The following is a 20,017-nucleotide window of genomic DNA, read 5'->3' as shown; positions in this document are numbered from 1 at the left end:
CATAGTAGTTTGTAACTCTTAATCCCCTACCGTATTTTGCCCCTCCTCCTTCCTTCTCCCTACTGGCAGCCACTAGTTTGTTCTCTATATCTGTGGGTCTGTTTCTGTTTTGTTATATTCATTCATTTTATTTTTTAGAACCCACATATGAGTGATAACATACAATATTTGTCTTTCTCTGTCAAGCTTATTTCAATAAGCATGATACCCTCTAGGTCCATCCACATGGTTGCAAATGGCAGAATTTCATCCTTTTTATGGCTGAGTAATATTCCATTTTGTGTGTGTGTGTGTGTGTGTGTGTGTGTGTGTGTGTGTGTGTGTATATATATATATATATATATATATATATATATATATATATATATATATATCTCACATCTTCTTTAACCAGTCGTCTGTTGATGGGAACTTTGGGTTGTTTCCACATCTTGGCTGTTGTAAACAGGGCTGCTATGAACATTGGGGCGCATGTATATTTTTGAATTAGAGTTTCTTTTCTGGATATATGCCCAGGAGTGGGATTGCTGGATCATATGGTAGCTCTATTTTTAGTTTTTAAAGGAACCTCCATACAGCTTTCCATAGTGGCTGTGTGAATTAACATTCCCACCAACAGTGGGCTAGGGCTCCCTTTTCTTCACATCCTGGCCAATATTTGTTATTTGTAGATTTTTTTGATGAGAGCCATTCTGACAGGTGGGAGAAAATCTCTCATTGTGGTTTTGATTTGCATTTCTCTGATGATTAGTGATGTTGAGCATCTTTTCATGTTGCTTTTGGCCATCTGTATATCTTCTTTGAAAAAATATCTATTTAGGTCTTCTGTGCATTTTTTTTTTACTCTAGAATATGGAACACTTCATGAATTTGCATGTCATCCTTGCGCAGGGGCCATGCTAATCTTCTCTGTATTCTTACAGCTTTAGTATATGTGCTGCCAAAGTGAGCACTCTTCTGCCCATTCTTTAATGAGGTTGTTTGCTTTTTGGATATTGAGTTGTATAAGCTGTTAATATATTTTAGATGTTAACCCCTTATCAGTCATATCATTTGCAAATGTTTTCTCCCATTCAGTAGGTTGTGTTTTCATTTTGTTGGTGGTTTCCTTTGCTGTGCAAAACTTCTAAGTTTAATTAGGTCCCATTGGTTTTTTTTTTTTTTTTTTTTTTTTTTTTTTTTTGGCCATGCCACACAGTGCGCCTAGTTCCCTGACCAGGGATCAAACCTGCACCCCCTGCAGTGGAAGTGGGGAGTTTTAACCACTGGACCACCAGGGACGTCCCCCATTGGTTTATTTTTTATTTTGTTTCTTTTGCTTAGCAGACAGAGCCAAAAAAATAATGCTACGATTTATGTCAAAGAGTGTTTTGCCTATGTTTTATCCTAGGAGGTTTATGGTTTCAGGACTTACATTTAGGGCTTTAATCCATTTTGAGTTTACATTTGTATATGGTGTGAGAAAATGTTCTAATTTCATTCTTTTACATGTAGCTATCCAGTTTTCCCAGCACCACTTATTAAAGAAACTGTCTTTTCTCCATTGTATATCCTTGCCTCCTTTGTCATAGATTAATTGAACATAGGTGCATGGTTTTATATCTGGGCTCTCTGTTCTGTTCCACTGATCTATATGTCTGTTTTGTGCCAGTACCATGTTGTTTTGATTACTGCAGCTTTGTAGTATAGTCTGAAATCAGGGAGCCTGACGCCTCTATCTTCATTCTTTCTTCTCAAGACAGCTTTGGCATTTGGGGATCTTTTGTGGTTCCATATAAATTTTAGAATTGTTTGCTTTAGTTCTGAGAACTGTCATGGCAATTTTGATACAGCTTGCATTAAATCTGTAGATTGCTTTGGTAGATGTGGACTTTTTAACAGTATTAATTTTTCCAATCCATGAACATGGGATATCTTTCCATTTCTTTAAATCATTTTCAATTTCCTTCATCAATGTTTTATAGTTTCAGAGTATAGATCTTTCACCTCCTTGGTTAAGTTTACTCCTAGTTTATTCTCTTTTTTGCAATTGTAAATGGGATTGTTTTCTTGAATTCTCTTTCTGATAGTTCATTATTAGTATATAGAAAAGCAACAGATTTCTGTATATTAATCTTGTATCCTGCAAATTTACTGAATTCATTTAATAGCCCTAATAATCTTTTGGTGTAGACTTTATGGTTTTCTATATATCAAATTATGTCATCTGCAGATAGTGACAGTTTTACATCTTCCCTTCCAATTTGGATGCCTTTTATTGCTTCTTCTTGTCTGGTGGCTGTGGCTAGGACTTCAAATACTATGTTAATTAGAGGTGGTAACAGTGGACATCCTTGTCTTTTTACTGATTTTAGAGGAAAGGCTTTCAGCTTTTCACCAGTGAGTACAATGTTAGCTGTGGATTTGTCATAAATGGCATTTATTATGTTGAGATGTGTCCCCTTTAAACCCACCTGATGAGAGTTTTTATCATGAATGTAAAGCTGGTTTAGTGGTGCTGAACTCTTAATTTTTGCTTGTCTATGAAACTCTATCTCTCCTTTAAATCTGAATTATAGCCTTGCTGGGCACAGTATTCTTGGTTGCAGGGTTTTTTCCTTTCATCATTTAAAATATATCATGCCACTCCCTTCTGGCTAGCAAAGTTTCTGCTGAAAAGTTAGCTAATAGCCATATGGGAGTTCTCTTGTATGTAACTTGTTGCTATTCTCTTTCTGCTTTTAAGAGTCTCTCTTTATCTTTAATTTTTGCCATTTTAATTACCATGTGTCTTGCTGTAGATATCTTTGGGATCATCTTGTTTTGGACTCTCTTTGCTTCCTGGACTTGAATGTCTATTTCCTCTCCCAGGTTAGAGAAGTTTGCAGCTATTATTTCTTCAAATAAGTTCTCTGACCTTCTCTCTCTCTCTTCTCCTCCTTCCGGGACCCCTATAATGCAAATGTTAATATGTTTGATGTTGTCCCAGAGATCTCTTAAACTGTCCTCCTTTAAAAAATTCTTTTTTCGGGCTTCCCTGGTGGCGCAGTGGTTGAGAGTCCGCCTGCCGATGCAGGGGACGCGGGTTCGTGCCCCGGTCTGGGAGGGTCCCACATGCCGCGGAGCGGCTGGGCCCGTGAGCCGTGGCCGCTGAGCCTGCGCTTCCGGAGCCTTTGCTCCGTGACGGGAGAGGCCCCAATAGTGAGAGGCCCGTGTACCGCAAAAAAAAAAAAAAAAAAATTCTTTTTTCTTTTTATGTTCAGCTTTGGTGATTTCCACTACTCTCTCTTCCAGTTTGCTGATCTGTTCCTCTGTATCATCTAATCTACTGTTGATTCCTTCTAGTGTATTTTTTTCATTTCAGTTATTGTATTCTTCAACTCTGTTTGGTTCTTTTTTATATTTTCTAAACCTTTGTTAAAATTCTCATTGTGTCACTTCATTCTTCTCCCGATTTCTTTGAGCATCTTTATGATCATTACTTAGAACTCTTTATTGGGTAGGTTGCTTATCTCCATTTCATTTTGTTCTTCTTTTTTATCTTTGTTCCCTCATTTGGAACATATTTCTTTGTTGCCTTATCTTGACTAATTTGCTTTTTTATTTCTATATATTTGGTAGAAATATATGGTTACATCTCCCAATCTTGGAGAAGTGGCCTTTTGTAGGAGACATCCTATGTGTCCCAGCAGTGCCCTCCCCTCTGATCACCAGAGCTGTATGCTATAGGGATGCCTCCTATACTGGCTGTGTGGGCCCTTCTGTTGTAGCGGGATGACTACTGTGGGTGGTCTGGTAGGCATGGCTGGCCCCCAGTCTGGTTGGTTGCCAGGTCCTCCCTTTTGTAGAGGTTGCCAGCCACTTATGGTTGGGGCTGTGTTATGAGGTGGCTAGCTGTGGAGCCCCAGGGGTTCTGGGGCTAGTCCTGGCCCACTGGTGGGTGGAGCTGGGCCCTGGGGTGGCTGTTTGCAAGGCCAGGGATCTCAGATCTACTCTTGCCTGCTTGCCTGCTGGTGGGTGGTGCTGTCTCCTGACATGGCTGGCGGTGGGGCCTGGGGTGTCCCAACTCTGGTGTCGGCCCACTGGTGAGTGGCCCTGGATCCTGAGGCAGATCTAGAGATGCCCACGTTTCTCGCAACTGCTGTTGGCTTGCTGGTGGGTGGGGTTGGGGCTCAGGGGCGTCCTAGGGCTAGTGCTGGCCTGATGGCTGCAGAGTCCTGCAGGTCCCACAGTTGTTGTTGACCTGGTGAGTGAGGCTATGTCCTGGGGTCTCTGGCTGTATGGTCCTGGGGGTCCTGGAGCTGGTTTTGGCCCACTGGTGGGCAGGGTGGGGGCCTAGTGATTCCTGGAGTTGGTATCAACCCGCTGGTGGGCAGGGCTGGGTCCCCTAGCAGCTGGGGGCTCAGGGGGTCCTTAGGCAGCAGCCTGCTGATGGATGGGGCTGTGCCCCCTTCCACTACCTGCTTGGCCTGAGGTATCCTAGGACTGGTGCTGACTGGCTCGTGGGTGGGGCCAGGTCCCAGCACTAGCACACTAGAGGGAGGACTCCAAAATGTGCTTGTCAGCACCAGTGTCCTCTTGGTAGAATAGGCACCCCAGATGGCTGCCCCAGCACCTATGTCCCCTGGTGAGCTCCAGTTGCCTCCTGCCTCTCCAGGAGGCTCTCCAAGATCAGCAGGTGGGTCTGATCCAGGCTCCTTTCAAATTAGTGTTTCTGCCCTGGGTCTCTAAATGTGTGAGATTTTGGGTGCATCCTTTAAGAGTGAAGTCTACGTTTCCCACAGCCCTTTAGCTCTCCTGAAAGTAAGCCCAGCTGACCTTCAAAGCCAAATGTTCTGGAGGTTTGTCTTCCCAGTGCAGGACTCCCAGGCTAGGGTGCTTGATGTGGGGCTGAGACCCCTCACTCCTTGGCGAGAACCCCTGCAATTGTAATTATCTTCCTGTTTGTGAGTTGCTCACCTGGGGTTATAGGTCTTGATTACACTGTGTCTCCACTCCTCCTACCCATCTCGTTGTGGTGGTTCCCTCTTTATATCTTTAGTTGTAGAAGATCTTTTCTACTCATCTTCAGGTCTTCCTCATCGATAGTTGCCCTATAAATAGTTCTAATTTTGGGCTTCCCTGGTGGCGCAGTGGTTGAGAATCTGCCTGCCAGTGCAGGGGACACGGGTTCGAGCCCTGGTCTGGGAAGATCCCACATGCCACGGAGCAACTGGGCCCGTGAGCCACAACTACTGAGCCTGTGCGTCTGGAGCCTATGCTCTGCAACTAGAGAGGCCCGTGCACCGCGATGAAGAGTGGCCCCCGCTCACCGCAACTAGAGAAAGCCCTCGCACAGAAACGAAGACCCAACACAGCCATAAATAAATAAATACATTTATATTAAAAAAAAAAGTTCTAATTTTGGTGTGCTCATGGGAGGAGGTGAGCTCAGGGACTTCCTACTCCTCCGTGTTGGTCACTCCTCCTGGTAACCCTCACTTACTGAAGGGACAGACAGTACCAGGCTCTTGTCCTAGATTTTCTGCTCATTGGGTGTGAGCACACAAGTTTATTATCTTATAGTTCAGTAGGTTAAAAGTCCAACACAGATCTCACTGGGCTAAAAGCAAGGTGTCAGGAGGGATGTTTTACTTTCTGGAAGCTTGAGGGGAGAGTATGTTTCCTTGCTCTTCAAGCTTCTAGAGCCACCAACATTCCTTGGCTCATGGCCATCTTCAAAGTCATCCACATAGCATCCCTCTGACCCTGCTTCCATCACCATCTCTCTTTCTCTGACCCCCTCTTCTACCTCCCTCTTCCACATTTAAGGGCTATGTGATTACACCGGGCCTATCTGGATAATACAAGCTAATCTCCCTATTTTAAGGTCAGCTGATAAGCAAACTTAATTCCTCTTTGCCGTAAGGTAACATATTCACAGGTTCCAGCGACTGGGACATGGACATCTTTGAGGGTCATTCTACTGTGTACAACAAGCCTTCATTTCTCCTGGGAGGGTCTGTTTTCTAACTCCATCATTTCCCCTAAGTCATTTCTTGGGATCCAGCAATGCTGAAGTAAATAGGTCAGGAATGAATGTAGTGCTTTTGAAGGACCTCACCAAAGCTAAGTTTGATGAGAGTGTTATTGATCTTGGGTACCCAAAATCCAGCCCATCAGAGACAGCATGCTGGGAAAAATCATAGAAATGAGTCGTTAGCGCAGCAGATGGAATCAAATATTGGCGACCTACCTTTGTGTTTCCAGGTGTGAATTTGCTCAAAAGCCAAGTTTATCAATAGGAAATTCCTAATGGAGGAACTTTACCAGCGTTTTCTGGATGGAGAAGATAGCCACGTAGCTCAGGAAGAGGACCCTTTCTGGGATCCTGCTGAGGTCATCCACTTGGGCTCAGCTCACATCTGGCTCCAGTCACTTGCCTACTGCATGAAGTTCGAAGAGCAAGTGGCGTTTCTGAACTGTGACGGGCTAGAAGAGGCAGTGTTGCATATCCACATGGGCCCCTGCTCCCCGACAGGACAGTGGGTATCTCCTCCGCCACCTTGTCTAGTTCTGGGTCGGCCACACAGAAAACTCATAGCACGCCTGAGTTCTCCTGGAGGGGGTGGTCAGCTTGGTACCCTGAAGAGGTCATTCGTGAGGCAAATGAATGAACTCGTTCATTCATAATTTGGCTTTATCAAATCTGATTTTGCCATGGCAGCCAAAGCAGCTGACCTGGAATACTTAAAATCCCATGTCCAGCAGCCTTTGAGCAGCTCAGCACTGCCCTAGGGGACCAAAGGAGTGAGGAGGAGGATATCCTGCAAAGAGGCAGGAGTGTAGTAGAAGGAAATGTGGACATGAACCAATAGACCTAGTTGGTAAAGAAGCCAAGAGTGCTGTAGGACCTTCTACTCACAGCCCCCCCACCCCACCCCCCGGAGCGCCCGTGAGGTCTGGTACCCGCCACACCCACTTGCTCTTTCCAGTGTTAGGTCCTCATCCCTGCTGATGAGGCCCAAGAGGCAGAAGCAGAAAAGCTCATTTTGTAGCTCAGCCTATCTCCCTGCACAGACTCTGGTAATTTCTTTGTTCCTTTTCTCAAGGAAGGAACTGTGGTGTCTGTTTCCTTATGTGGCCTCATTCTGAGCTGTTATCCAACCTTTGTTCTAACCCCACTCCATTACCTTTACTGTCCCCTTAGGGCGTCTCATCTGTTTTCTCTCTTTGGGCCAAAGGCAGTTAAGGGAGCTTTTACAAAAGCTAAAGTCTCTTAGCAATTCTAAGCAAAGAGGCTGGCAGGAGGTCTGGTCTGGGTGCCAGGGTCCTCATGGGTACCCGATGCAATCTTTTTCTCTTTCTGAAGAAGAAACAGGCTGAAGAAGGGAGCAGGAAAACTGCAAAGTACTGTGACTAAAAGACCAAGATGACCGTTGACTCACTGTCTTTACTGGGACTCTAAGAAAACTTCTTGGTCATTTTGCTACTTCGGGCTTCTAGGCTGCCTGATGGTTACATTTCCCACTCTGAATTAATAAAGTAGCATTCTGGTTTACAGGTTTCAATCTTTGTGAGCTCGTTGATGTGAGAGAGGTCCCCTATTGGAAAGCTGTCCCTATTGGGTTCTGAGCCTGAGGGCCTGGGGTTGACCCTAGACCATGAGGAGTTCACTGCGGTAGATGACACCCGGAGAGGCTGCATCTGGGCAGCCAGCTGGCTTTCTCTGGGTGGCAGTCCCTCTGTCCCACTGGGAACCCACCTAAATCTTCAATGCTAGTTTGGCACCCACATCTGGGTACATTTACTGCAAGAAGCTGTTGTTATATTCCTGTCTCCTCCTTGAGACGGTCCATATCTTACCTTGAAGTACTAGAGCATGGAGTGGGCTCTTGTTATATGTCTCTTGAATGAATGAATTCTACAGCTGGTAATATTATCCATCCTTCCTTCAGAGAATCTGGCCATCTCTTAGGAGTCTATGTAATTCCCATTGACATCACAGTCCTAACTTGCTTGGACCCAGGCTAACCTGTGACAATGTTTACCTCTTCTGTTTGTAGAGCACGTGGCGAGGAGGATGTGGTTATTGACCCACTGGAGCTGCTGGGCAAGAGAATGGACTTCCAGATTCGCATTGTGCAGTGCCTTGGCACCAAGTGGCTAAAGGAAGATGCAGAGCGGGGTGTTCAGATGGGGTACCAGCCTGCCCCGCAGAGCTGCTGAACACGAACTGCCCACTTTGTGGGCCCTGGTGGGAGGGAGTCTTTCCTCAAGTTTTAAGAATGAGCTATCATGTCATTTTCTTACGTTTTTTTTTGCTTGTTCAACCCCCAAATGACTATTTCCTCCAACTGTTTAACAGACAGATAAGCCGCATGCCCCTCCAGTCAGTGGAATGTGATTAGCGCATACTGATCCTCCTAAGTAATTGAAGCAAAGAGTCAGAAATTTTAATTATCAGAAAGACTATCCAGTAAAACTGTGTTATCTAAGTAGGACGATTGGGTTTATTTTATTTAGTTGGAAACAAAAGGACTGTATTACAATATGGCAGAGGCACCAGATATGCTTAAACTAAAAGCTTAAACTAATTAAGCTAAAAGGATATTAAAAGATAAAGCAATAAAAAAGGTAGGCATTGAAGGACAAAAACAAACTGCAACCTCATGTGGAAAATTAACAATTTTAGATTATCTAAGTGGAAAGTATTTATCAAAATCCTTTTCTCTTTTTGTTAGGCATTTAATATTATCTATGTAATGATGATACCCACATTGAATAGCTGAGATGTTGGAGGTGGCAATCACGAGAATCAATTATAGGTCACCTTTTATCAACTAACCAAAGCAGGCTATAATTCTTTGGCTCACCTGATACTTTTCTTTACAAATGTATCCCTTATGGTTTTAAGTTATGTTTTCTGTTCTTGTCTCAGGTACAGAATTTATGATCTTCCAAACACTTTATATACCAAGCCTGTATGGAAAATTCTGAATCCCCAAATTGAAGAGACTGTCCAATTTACAGCCTTAAATGCATCTCAGGAGTTTCTGAATTATTTACAGACAAATGCTCTCATTGTTGATTTATGGGGCCTTCAAGGTACCATGTTTACTTCTTCTTTTGCATGGTGCATTCCTCAGTCAGATATCATGTCTGTATACCTAGGGCTGCAGAGGAGGGAGATGGAGGGAGGAGGTCAGGGTCTTGACAGCAGTGGCCAAGAGCTATCGTCCCTTGGGCCTCTGGGTTTTAGTCCACAGGTGATCATATGGCTTAAATCTCCTCACACAACAGGGGGGCTGGACAACTGAGACATTTCTTTCCTTGATGGTGTCTCCCTCACACTACAGAAGGCTGTGCCGAACTGAGCTGCTCTCAGCCAGGCCTCATGGTCACAGGTGAAGGCCACATCATGGTGGACACCAAGAAAATATCCTCCATGATGGATAAGGGCCAGGTGTGTATACTTAAGTGACATTAAAAATAGATGTCACAGATGACTAAAAATATCTCCGATGACAGTTGCTTGGGGATCATCAATGTTCCTTCCCATTAAAAAACCTTTTTCTTGATTTATTCCTGTGAACCCTGAGGGTCTTAAACCCTGGTCACCACACCTCTCCACCCCACGTAGTTTTCACATGGTAGGAACAACTGCCACTCTTCAAGCGTATGCAAATAATCCAGCAAAAGGCTAAACTGACCTGTTTTTTGTAGACTACATCAAACCAGATACCAGAACTTTATCTGAAGCTGCTCAAGTTAGAACAGGAGACAGAACTGCTCAGAAACATTAACAGAGTGCTCAGAGAGGAAAATGTGTTTCTTAAAGAATCTCTTGAGAAAACTGGTTCTAGTCAACAAGGTAAGAGGCCGCTCAAGTCTTGGTGTTTAGCTTTTCTCTAAACTCCTACATTTGTGGTGTGTATTTTCTTTCTAAGAAATGAGATTTTAAATGAGTTAATATCTTGTTTCAGTTTTAAAAAAGGGGGGGAACATTTTTTCCTTTTTCCTTGTAAGATTTCTTTGAATGGGTCCAAACCGGTGCCTGATAAATGCTGATGTAGTAAAATGCACCAAGATAATTAAATATATAAATATCTGGATAAATAAATAGATGAATAAATAAATGTTATCTTTCAACCTCAGCACATAAGCCTTCCAATACCCTGAAGCTAACTGGGACGACAGCACAATTGCCAGCAGCCAGAGAGATTAATCAGATGCGCACCCAGCAAGCCAGCTATGACAGAGAATTTGCCAAAGCTCTTAAGGTGTTCTACCAAAGCATGAATGTGGCAAGAGGGCAGTTTCTCAAATTGAGACATCATAAACCTCCTGTAAGTAACCAGAATCCTGGGAGCAAAAGGAATTTCTTTCCATTAAATGCAGCTGTTTGATATAACTACACTTCCTGAGCGTGGGGACGTGGGTGTGCTTAAGCCAAAGAGCAGGTTGAGGCCTAGAACACTGTGAGTCTGCTGCTTTCGGGGCTCCACCCATCTTTGCTCCCATTTTTCACTTTAGTGTACATCTGGCTGGTTCAAGGCAGCCGTGGCCACTGCAGCACTGATATTCCTGCACTTAAGGATGTACAGAGTATCTCAGAAATGCAAGTTCGCTTTATCATTATAAAACCAAATAAATATAATTCATCACATTAAGATATTATAGGAGAAAAATCATGATTATTTCAATATATACAAAAAAAGCATGTGATAAAATTCAGCATCCTACCACGATAAAAACTTTTAGCAAACTAGGAATAAAATGGACATTACTTAATCTGATAAAGGCAATCTTAAATGAACACACAGTAAGCATAATCTTAATGGTAAATCACCGATGCCAGCTATCTTCACTTCTGTTTGACATTGTACTTTAGGTTCTAGCCAGTGCAGCAAGTCCAGAAATAAAAGGTATAAGGATTGGAAAGGAAAAAAAGGTAATAATAATAATAATAGTATACATTTATGTAATACTTACTAAGTGCTTTTACATTTACTGACTCAATTCTTGCAACAACCTGATGGGTAGGTACTATCATTAGCTTTATTATACAGTTGATGGATCTAAGGCACAAGAGAGGTTAAGTAACTTACGTAAGGACACACAACTAGTAAGTGTCAGGGCCAAGCTCCAAACCCAGGGCTGCTCCATGGTCTATACTCTTTCCCACTACACCATGATGCCTCTAGTATTATTTGCAGATGACATGTTTATGTAAATAGAAAACCGAAAAGAATTTATAAATAAATTACAAGGTTGCTGGATACAAAAATCAATATTTAATTAATTATGTTTGAATATAACAGCAATAGAACAACATTTTTAAAATAAAAGATAGTTTTTTTTTTTTTTTTTGGAGGTACTTGGGCCTCTCACTGTTGTGGCCTCTCCCGTCGCGGAGCACAGGCTCCGGACGCGCAGGCTCGGCAGCCATGGCTCACGGGCCCAGCCGCTCCACGGCATGTGGGATCTTCCCGGACCGGGGCACGAACCCGTGTCCCCTGCATTGGCAGGCAGACTCTCAACCACTGCGCCACCAGGGAAGCCCCGAAAAGATAGCATTTATAATCGCATCAAAGTAAGAAGTACTTAGGCCTAGAGCTAACATAAAGTATGGACTTCTATGGAGAAAATTTTAAAGCTTGTTTGAGAGATGTTAAAGATGATCTAAGTAAATGGAGAAACATGCCATGGCTCCATGGTTTGGAAGGTTTGCTACTGTAAATCTGTCAAGTCTCCTGAGATTCAATATAATCCCAATAAAATGTAATGGAATCTGACAAGATGATCCTATAATTTAGATGGAATCACAAAAGCAAAGTTTAGCCGAGACAATCCAAGGCTCAAAAACAAGGTAGAGAACTTGCCCTACTCTATATCAAGGCTTATTTTAATGCTAGTGTAATAGACGGTAAGGTATTGCCCAAATGTAGGTAAGATAACCAAAGGAAAAGAAGGCCAAGAAACAGATTCACTCAGAATTAGAGACTTGATATATGACCGAGGTGGAACCAAAGATGAGTGTGGCAAGGATGGATTTTTCAATAAACAGTGCTCAGAGCATTCAGAATACATATGAAGATAAATGAAATTGGAGCCTTATCTAGAACTATACCTAGAAGTCAATTTTAGGTGAGAATTAAAGACCTATACGTGAAAGGTAAACCCCTAACGCTTACAGAAGGTACTTTAGGAGACGTCTTCATGACCTCACAGTGGAAAAGGATTTAAATATGACAAGAAAAATACCTAGATTTAAAGAAAAAGATTGATAGACTCACCTATATTAAAATTGTGAAGTTTGGTCCAGAAACCAAAACAAAGTCGAAAGGGATAGGAAAAGTCATTTGCAACACATTTAATATATAATGAGCTAATATCCAAAATAAAGAACTACTACAAACCGAAAAGAAAAACAGATAGATTTTAACCCAGTAGGAAAAAATGGTCAGAAGACCCAAACAGGAACTTCACAAAAGAGGAAATCAAAAAGGCCAATAGGGCTTCCCTGGTGGAGCAGTGGTTGAGAGTCCGCCTGCCGATGCAGGGGACACGGGTTCGTGCCCCGGTCCGGGAAGATCCCACATGCCACGAAGCGGCTGGGCCCGTGAGCCATGGCCGCTGAGCCTGCGCGTCCGGAGCCTGTGCTCCGCAATGGGAGAGGCCACAACAGTGAGAGGCCTGCGTTCCGCAAAAAAAAAAAAAAAAAAAAAGGCCAATAAATATATGAGAAAGTGCTTAACTTCTTTAATAATTTGGGAAACACTAATTGAAACCAGTGATATGCTAGTATAAAGTAACCATACTGGCAAAAATTTCCGTCTGAAAATATCAAGTTTTGGTAAAGCTATGAAGCAACAGAAACTTTCATGCCACGTTGGAAGGAGTATGAATCGGTACAACAACTTAAAAAACTGTTTGCCATTTATCTAATAAAAGTCAAAGATGCATCTACCCTGTAAGCCTGCAACTCAACTCCTCTTCTCCACAGAGTAAACTGGTTCTGCACTTCTCTGCACCTTAATGCCCTGAGGCAGAGGTTCTCACAGTGTGGTCTTCTCACCAGCAGCTTCAGCATCATCTGGGATCTTGTTAGAAATGCGAATTCCAGGGTCCCCTCTCAGACCTGCTGAACCAGACTCTCTGGGTGTGAGGCCTAGTAATCTGTGCTTTAACAAGTCCTCCAGATGATTCTGCCTTAAACTCAAGTTTGAGAACCACCTTTCTAGACATCCTATGTATGTAATGAATTAATTTCTCTCCTACCTATCTAGAATGGTACTAGTTATACACCATTCTTGAGAGAACTGGGAAAATAGTCACTCAAGTCATTTTCTGTTCTGTAGTTCAGATGATGGACCAGCTGAAAAATTCTGTAGGAACCCAAGCACTCGTGCACTGGCTGTATTTTAACACCATCTTCCATAACAGCCCCCAAATGGAAACACCTTAATGTACACCCACAGAAGATTAGTAACTTATGGCACAAATGGCCAAAAGACAGGCAAAATATACTGTTTAGGGCTGCATTCTAGGTGGCGAGAAAATGATTATCACACAATTTAGGTTAGTAGTTGCTTCTGGGGGGTAGAGAAATGGGTGTGACCAGGAGGCGCTCAAGACGCAGTGTGCTTTCTTGAGCAGGTATGTTCACTTTAACTGTACCTACGCATACATTTTGGGTACTCTTTTGTCTGTACACCTCACAATAAAAAAGAAGGAAAAACCAGTGTGATAAACACGCTAAATATAAAGTTATAAGCCACAACCTGGGAGAATCTATGTGTATTATTTGTCATCAAAGATTAGTATCCAGAATATATAAACTACATACTTTTTTTAAAAAAATATATTTATTTATTTATTTTTGGCTGCGTTGGGTCTTCATTGCTGCACACGGGCTTTCTCTAGTTGCCAAAAGTGGGGGCTACTCTGTTGAGGTGCGCGGGCTTCTCATTGCAGTGGCTTCTCTTGCTGCGGAGCACCGGCTCTAGAGCACAGGCTCAGTAGTTGTGGCGCATGGGCTTAGTTGCTCCGCGGCATGTGGTATCTTCCTGCACCAGGGCTCAAACCCGTATCCCCTGCATCGGCAGGTGGGTTCTTAACCACTGCGCCATCAGGGAAGTCCCTACATACTTTTAAAATAAGAGAAAGACAACTCCTTCTCTTTGTAGGAAAACACACTGGAAAAAATGGCCAAAGTATCTGAGCGGGCATTTCACTAATAATCATCAGGGAAACAGAAACTAAAACGAGATGCCACGACACACTATCGGCCCCCTGCCTGCTCGCGTCTCTGTGACCACCGTCACCTCCTCCACCGTTGCTCACTGGCGCTCTGGCCACAGTGGGCCCTGCAATCCCTGCTCAGGGATACCTGCTCCTATGGGGCAGAGGACACATCAACCAACTCTCAGTGGGAGAATCCCCACCCAACACAGTCCTGTGCAAACCTCAGAACTTCTACAGTATTAAAAGAATATATACCATACCAATCTCAAATATTTGGATTATCTCACCAATTTTCCCTGTTGGCAGTAAGTAAAGGGTCATTTAGGCAGCCTTCCTGAAACAGGACATGCTCCTAGGTGACTTGTCGCCTCTGGTAGCAGCTTTCAAATGCAGCTTTCTGGCCCAAAGGGAGAACTCGCTGGGCACCCCACTCATGTACACACACAGTACTTTTACTGTAATGAAGTGAGTCCACTAATATTGAAACCGAGCAGGATGCTGCGGGGCCCTCCTGAGTACAGAATCCCCTCTGTGTCCCCCGTTTGTTGTTTATAGAAAGTCTTTAGTCTCCTAGACCTTCCCTGAGTTCCAAAGAGCAGATTCAAGCTGTTACTAACTAGGCGAGTGAGGGAACGCAGAAACAATGGAAAAGCAAGCCCAACATAATCTTTTCCATGATTGTTAGCTTAAAGTAATGCCTTGACTTATGACCCCAAACTGTGGAGATAATGTCCTGTGGCTTCAACTGGCTAGCCCCAAGTGGACTTAAAATTGGTGACACTGGGAAGGTCAATTAAGAACTGAAACTCCTGAACCATCACGAAGTAAATAACAAAATGCCTCAACCATTGCTTTTGCTTTCTCCTAAAAAGAAGTTAAGGGATCACAAGACCATGATTTACTAGTTTGCTTTGCAGGAACACACAGATCAATCACATTCACCAATGACAGACACAACGAGTCCCAAGACAGTGCTGGGAAGTCTGCAATTGAAGTCTTAGAGGAAAGCTGAAATCATAAAGACCCCCTCCCCTTTACTTTTTTTTTTTTTAAAAAAACCCTGCGCCCCTGGCCAGCCAGCAAGATGGATTTGAGATGAGTCTAGGTCTCCCATCTTTAGGGTTGGTGCCTCCTTGACTAATACAAGTTTCTCTGCTCCAAACTCCACCATTTCAGTTTGGCCTCACTGTGCGTCGGGCACACGAACTTGGGTTTGACAACAATATTGTTCTTTTCTTTATTTTTAGGAAGACGATCAAATGCTTCGACCATTTGTACACCAGCAGTCACAAATGTTGAAGGACTTTGGGGACCTACTTGAATCCAGCTTGTGGAAACTGAAAAATGATGTTGCTCTTATAGTGAAAAAGAAGAGAGAATGTTTATTGCATATGGAATAGTGAGGCTACACCAACTGAAAACATTTGAGCTTTGAGTTGGAAAGATTATTTGTGTAGCTACTAAGCTTAATTAACTTGGCTCTCAGAGCTGAATTGTGGACGCAACCTAGTCAACCCATTTCCCACTCACTCAACCTGTTATACCACTTTTAAGCAAAACTCTTCTTCAATTTGATTTAAAATCATGTAAAAATGAATCCATAACCAGGGTGAAGGTGAGGTGGGAAATATGAAAGGTGAATGGTCAGCACTCTGAGCTCTGGGATTGACTGCCTGGGGCTGAATCCATCACTAATCAATTGTGTGGTTTGGGGCAAACGACTTCCCCTCTCTAAGTCTCTTTCCTTATCTGTTACAGGGGAACGGTAACAGTACTTACTGCAGATGGTTAACAAATATAAAAGAATATAAAGAACTTAGAATGTGCTTGGCACACAGAGGAATTGATAAGCAACTGCCGTTAATATTTTCATGATTAACAGCTCCAAACTTCAAATAAAAGCTCTTTTGTAAGTTTCTTGCTGTCTCACCTAGAGAATGGTTATTTCATGCCCCTCATTTTGTATCCTTGTTCTGAACAAATTTGATATTCTACCTCCACTTATTTTCTGTCTTCATAGGTTTATTTGAAATAGGTTCAATTCATTAAGCATCGTTAAGTGCCTGTACTGTGGGACCTGTTCAGTGCAAGGGCCTGGGGTGGCAGAGGTTAAGATTTACTATGACATCTGCCGGGAATTAGTCAATCGCGAAGAGATCTTGATTCCACAAAGAACTGAGATGAGTCTTAGTTAAGTCCCACGGGCACTGAGTGCTCTGGGGAAAGGCTTGTAAAGAAAACTTTTGCGGCCTTAGACAGACTAACAATAGCAGCAATAACAGAGACTTATCCAGGGCTTACTGTGTGTCAGACACTAATCTAAGTGCTATACATCTGTGAGCTCATTTAATTTTCACCATAATTCTATGAATTTGGCCCTATTACTTTCCCCATTTTGAGGCTTTAAAGGTTAAACAAACGACGCTTGTCCAGGCCACTGTAAGCAGTGGGCTGACTCTGGGACTGCATTCCTAACCAAAGGCCTGGGACCTTAATATGCAGGACTGTCCCAAGGAGCAGCTTGACTGATTTGCATAAGAACAGGAAGGAGGCAACAGAGGTGACAACTCCAATACTTGCTCCCTAAAATATAAAGTTAGGGGCACTGAAACTCTACTGGCAGGAGAGGCTATCAAGGGCTCCAAGAGGAGTCTCCCTGGGAGGGCAGAGGCATCTGGGCTGGTGACTTCAGCTTACTACCAGGACCCAAGGGCTTATGGGAGGGGCTTGGGTTTTGCCTGTAGCTCAGGTCCTGGCTGAGTGTATGCATATGAACTAAAATATAACCTGTAACCCTGGAGCCCAAGTGTGGAGCTCCATGTTGGTGATGGCAGGGACAAGGGTCAGCAAAGCATCATAGAACCCAGGAAAGCCTTTGTCCTTGAGGCAGGATAGAAGTGAGGCCATGGGAAGCAGGAACGACTTCTACCTCTTGGACTGAGACTTAAAGCTCTTGGACAATTTGCTTGAGGCAAGTAAATATACTTTCTGCAAGTGAGCAGGTGGAGCCTTGGAGGGTTAGAAAGAGTATCAGGACTAGACACTTGTACCTCAAGCTGGAGGACAGGGTCACCCAGGTGGTCATATATCAGCATCAACACTAGAGCACAACACAGCACACGTTGCAAAAGTGGAAAGATGCACATGGAGTCTCAGCCAGTAGCTCCCAAGTGCAGATCTAAGCCACGGATTCCTAGGGCCCAACCGTCATACCTCCTGAATGCAAACTGCTGGGGTCCGCTGGGGAACCTATATTGTTTGTGGTTTGGATATGCAGCTAGTCATGAGATCTCTTGCTCTTGTCCATCTTCCTGATTTTAGAGATGATAAAACCTCTTCTAAGGTCCCACAAATTAATGCACAGCTGAGACCCGATTCGACCAGCCCTGGGCAGAGGAAGCAAAGTTAGGATGGACAGTACTATCACCAAGGATCTCCCTCTTCAAGTTAAATAGACCCTCTTTCTTTTGTACAGGCAGCACAGATGGACCTCCCAACATGAATAAGATTCCTATCAATGTCATGCCTCTCACTGTAGAGTAGAAATTCCATGAAGGCAATGGCTGTCCTCTTTACATAATGAACGTAACAGAACACTTAACGTGTGTTTATTATATGCTAATTACAAAAGGAAAAGTCCTTTGCCTTATTTTTGGGCTTCAGTGGAAACCTGGTTAAAATATAAAAAGTAAATTAGAGAAAAATTTTGCTTAGGCAGTGAAAATCAATAGAAACTTAGCAGCTATATCCTTAAACCTAAGGCACAGGTACAGAACCAGGGAAAATGAATGATAAGCCCAATTATTAGCAGTACACAGACCACTAAGGAAGCACATTTCTACCACTACTCAAATACACAGGCACGTCCAAACACAGAACCACTGTTCAATTGACAATCCTTTATTATTAAACTTAGGTAAGAGTCCAAAATCAGTCAGTGTGGATGCGCGAAAAAGTAGGCTAAAATAGCAAAAACTGCAGTTTCATTTGGCAAAGGCCTACACTATGCAGAGAAATTCATGGGGAAGTGAGATCCCATTCAATATCATGGCGAGGAAAAGAGCAGTTGCCGTCTTACATGACCACCAGCCTGGGCGTGTCAGCCACACAGAGAGAGCCACCCATCCCACCCTCTGATCTTCCAGCTCACTTAAAAAACTGACCTTGAATTCTTCAATGAAAAAGTCAAATATTAATTTTTTCTCACAAGCAATAAAATCACAAAAATCAGCTAAGATTTGAAATTTATGGTAAGCTGGTACAATTCCCTGCTTGTACTATATACATATTTTAGATATGACAATCTTTTCCACATACAGTCAGACAGGCTTATAGAAGAATTTCAAATATCAAATTAAAAAGCTGTTAATTCATGCATTTTATGACTTCGGTTAATTATTCAAACGTTTAGACTTCAGAGCTGCTAATGACACTAAATTCAATGCCACGCTGGTTGAGTCTGTCAATCAGCTTTGTTCTGGAGAAAGCTGCTCCAGGAGTGAAGACCCCACCCCTGTAAGACAATAACAAGATGAAACAGTGCACAAAGCCCAGCTCCAGCCCTTTCCTCTGCTAGTGTGATTTACTGGAGGACTAGCTATCGAATCAATGCAGAGCTTATGAAAACCTGATTCTTGATTCCATAATGGACTGGTTTTGGTTCCATTCCTAAAATCAGCCAAATGAGCAAGGAGCTATTATTCAAAAGTAAACTAGTACCCTGCAAACCCATCTAGGTTGGTTCAGTGACTAATGAGACTGTTTCCATGATACCAGTGTGTGTGTTGGAAGGGGCACACTGAGGGTTATTAACCCAAGTAACAGCTGCTGTTTATAAAGTCAGCCCTTAGACTCAGGAGGATCAAATATGCACATGGGCAAAATAAATTTAGGTAATCAATTATTACTAAAGCATAAACAAGACAATTTGGATGAAAAAGAAGTTTCTTTAAATGTAATGGGTAACATTTAGAAAATGCTAAATATTTTCAAAGAGTATACAAATATTTGAAGAAAATTTAATTAGGTTTCACTTTATATAATTTTTATGTTTATTACTTACTACTGTTTCAGGTCAGACCTAAATTTATTTGTTTCTAAGCCTGCAGGCCTATGCTCATTTGTAAAGTTGGCCTACTTTTAGGGTAACAGCTATATGCTCCAGAAAGATAGTTCACTTGATACTTATCTAGCCAGGATGCCATGAATCAACTCATGCTTGGGGTCACGGCTCCCACTGCCAGCTGGGTATCATTCAGCATGGATTAGGGGCTCCTGCCAATAACATTTAACTACAGGGACATTTTTTTGAGTAGCTGACTTTGGATCTGAGTTATTTTCAGGAGGAACTGAAGCATGGCTCTCAAACTTTTCTGTCTCCTCTCATTTACTTCTGCACTGTTCCTAGAGGCCAGTAAGGAACCGTCCTTCTCACAATATTAAGTTTACCTCTATCTTTGGATCAAAGGTACTGTAAATGCTTATGTACAAACCCAATGCCTGAAAACTGAACCAAGATAAGCTAAAGTATAACATAAATGAAAAAGATATCTTCAAATTTGAAGAAAACCAGACTTACGCCTTAGGAAGATCAGAGGTGTCAGTTAGTAGAGTTATGGCTGCCTGGACCATGGCTATGGGGGTAGCCACATAGCCAGCTTCTGCAGATAACAGGTGATGAAAGAAAAAGAAAGTATTCATAAAATATGCATTCAACAACACCCAAAAATCAAATGGTAGATTTTATATCTAAGTATCAGTGTACAGAATTTCCTCAATAAATACTCTGTTCATGTAATAACAAAAATAA

The 20,017-nt window shown here is 42.7% G+C and overlaps 2 protein-coding genes and 1 non-coding gene across 3 annotated transcripts in view; 1 reads left to right on the top strand and 2 right to left on the bottom strand.

The window, feature by feature from the left end:
- Positions 1-16,130, top strand: part of LOC137209558 (kinesin-like protein KIF28P) — an 85,523-nt gene extending 69,393 nt beyond the window's left edge. Inside the window, 7 exon segments of the mRNA XM_067711183.1 lie at positions 6,229-6,503; positions 8,025-8,159; positions 8,900-9,066; positions 9,318-9,424; positions 9,685-9,856; positions 10,117-10,307; positions 15,456-16,130. Of these exon segments, the coding sequence (XP_067567284.1) occupies positions 6,229-6,503; positions 8,025-8,159; positions 8,900-9,066; positions 9,318-9,424; positions 9,685-9,856; positions 10,117-10,307; positions 15,456-15,608 (1,200 nt within the window). The 3' untranslated portion in view covers positions 15,609-16,130.
- Positions 847-953, bottom strand: LOC137220258 (U6 spliceosomal RNA). The gene has a single exon (XR_010941570.1). It is a non-coding gene; the product is annotated as a U6 spliceosomal RNA (small nuclear RNA).
- A 1,957-nt stretch (positions 16,131-18,087) lies between the features above and the next one.
- SCCPDH (saccharopine dehydrogenase (putative)) overlaps positions 18,088-20,017 on the bottom strand; it is a 41,056-nt gene continuing 39,126 nt past the window's right edge. The window contains 2 exon segments of the mRNA XM_067729547.1: positions 18,088-18,721; positions 19,787-19,868. Of these exon segments, the coding sequence (XP_067585648.1) occupies positions 18,616-18,721; positions 19,787-19,868 (188 nt within the window). The 3' untranslated portion in view covers positions 18,088-18,615.

This window comes from Pseudorca crassidens, chromosome 2 (genome assembly GCF_039906515.1).
Source record: "Pseudorca crassidens isolate mPseCra1 chromosome 2, mPseCra1.hap1, whole genome shotgun sequence".
Lineage (NCBI taxonomy): Eukaryota > Metazoa > Chordata > Mammalia > Artiodactyla > Delphinidae > Pseudorca > Pseudorca crassidens.
The sequence above is the reverse complement of the archived record's forward strand: the minus strand, read 5'-3'. Positions and strand labels throughout refer to the sequence as shown.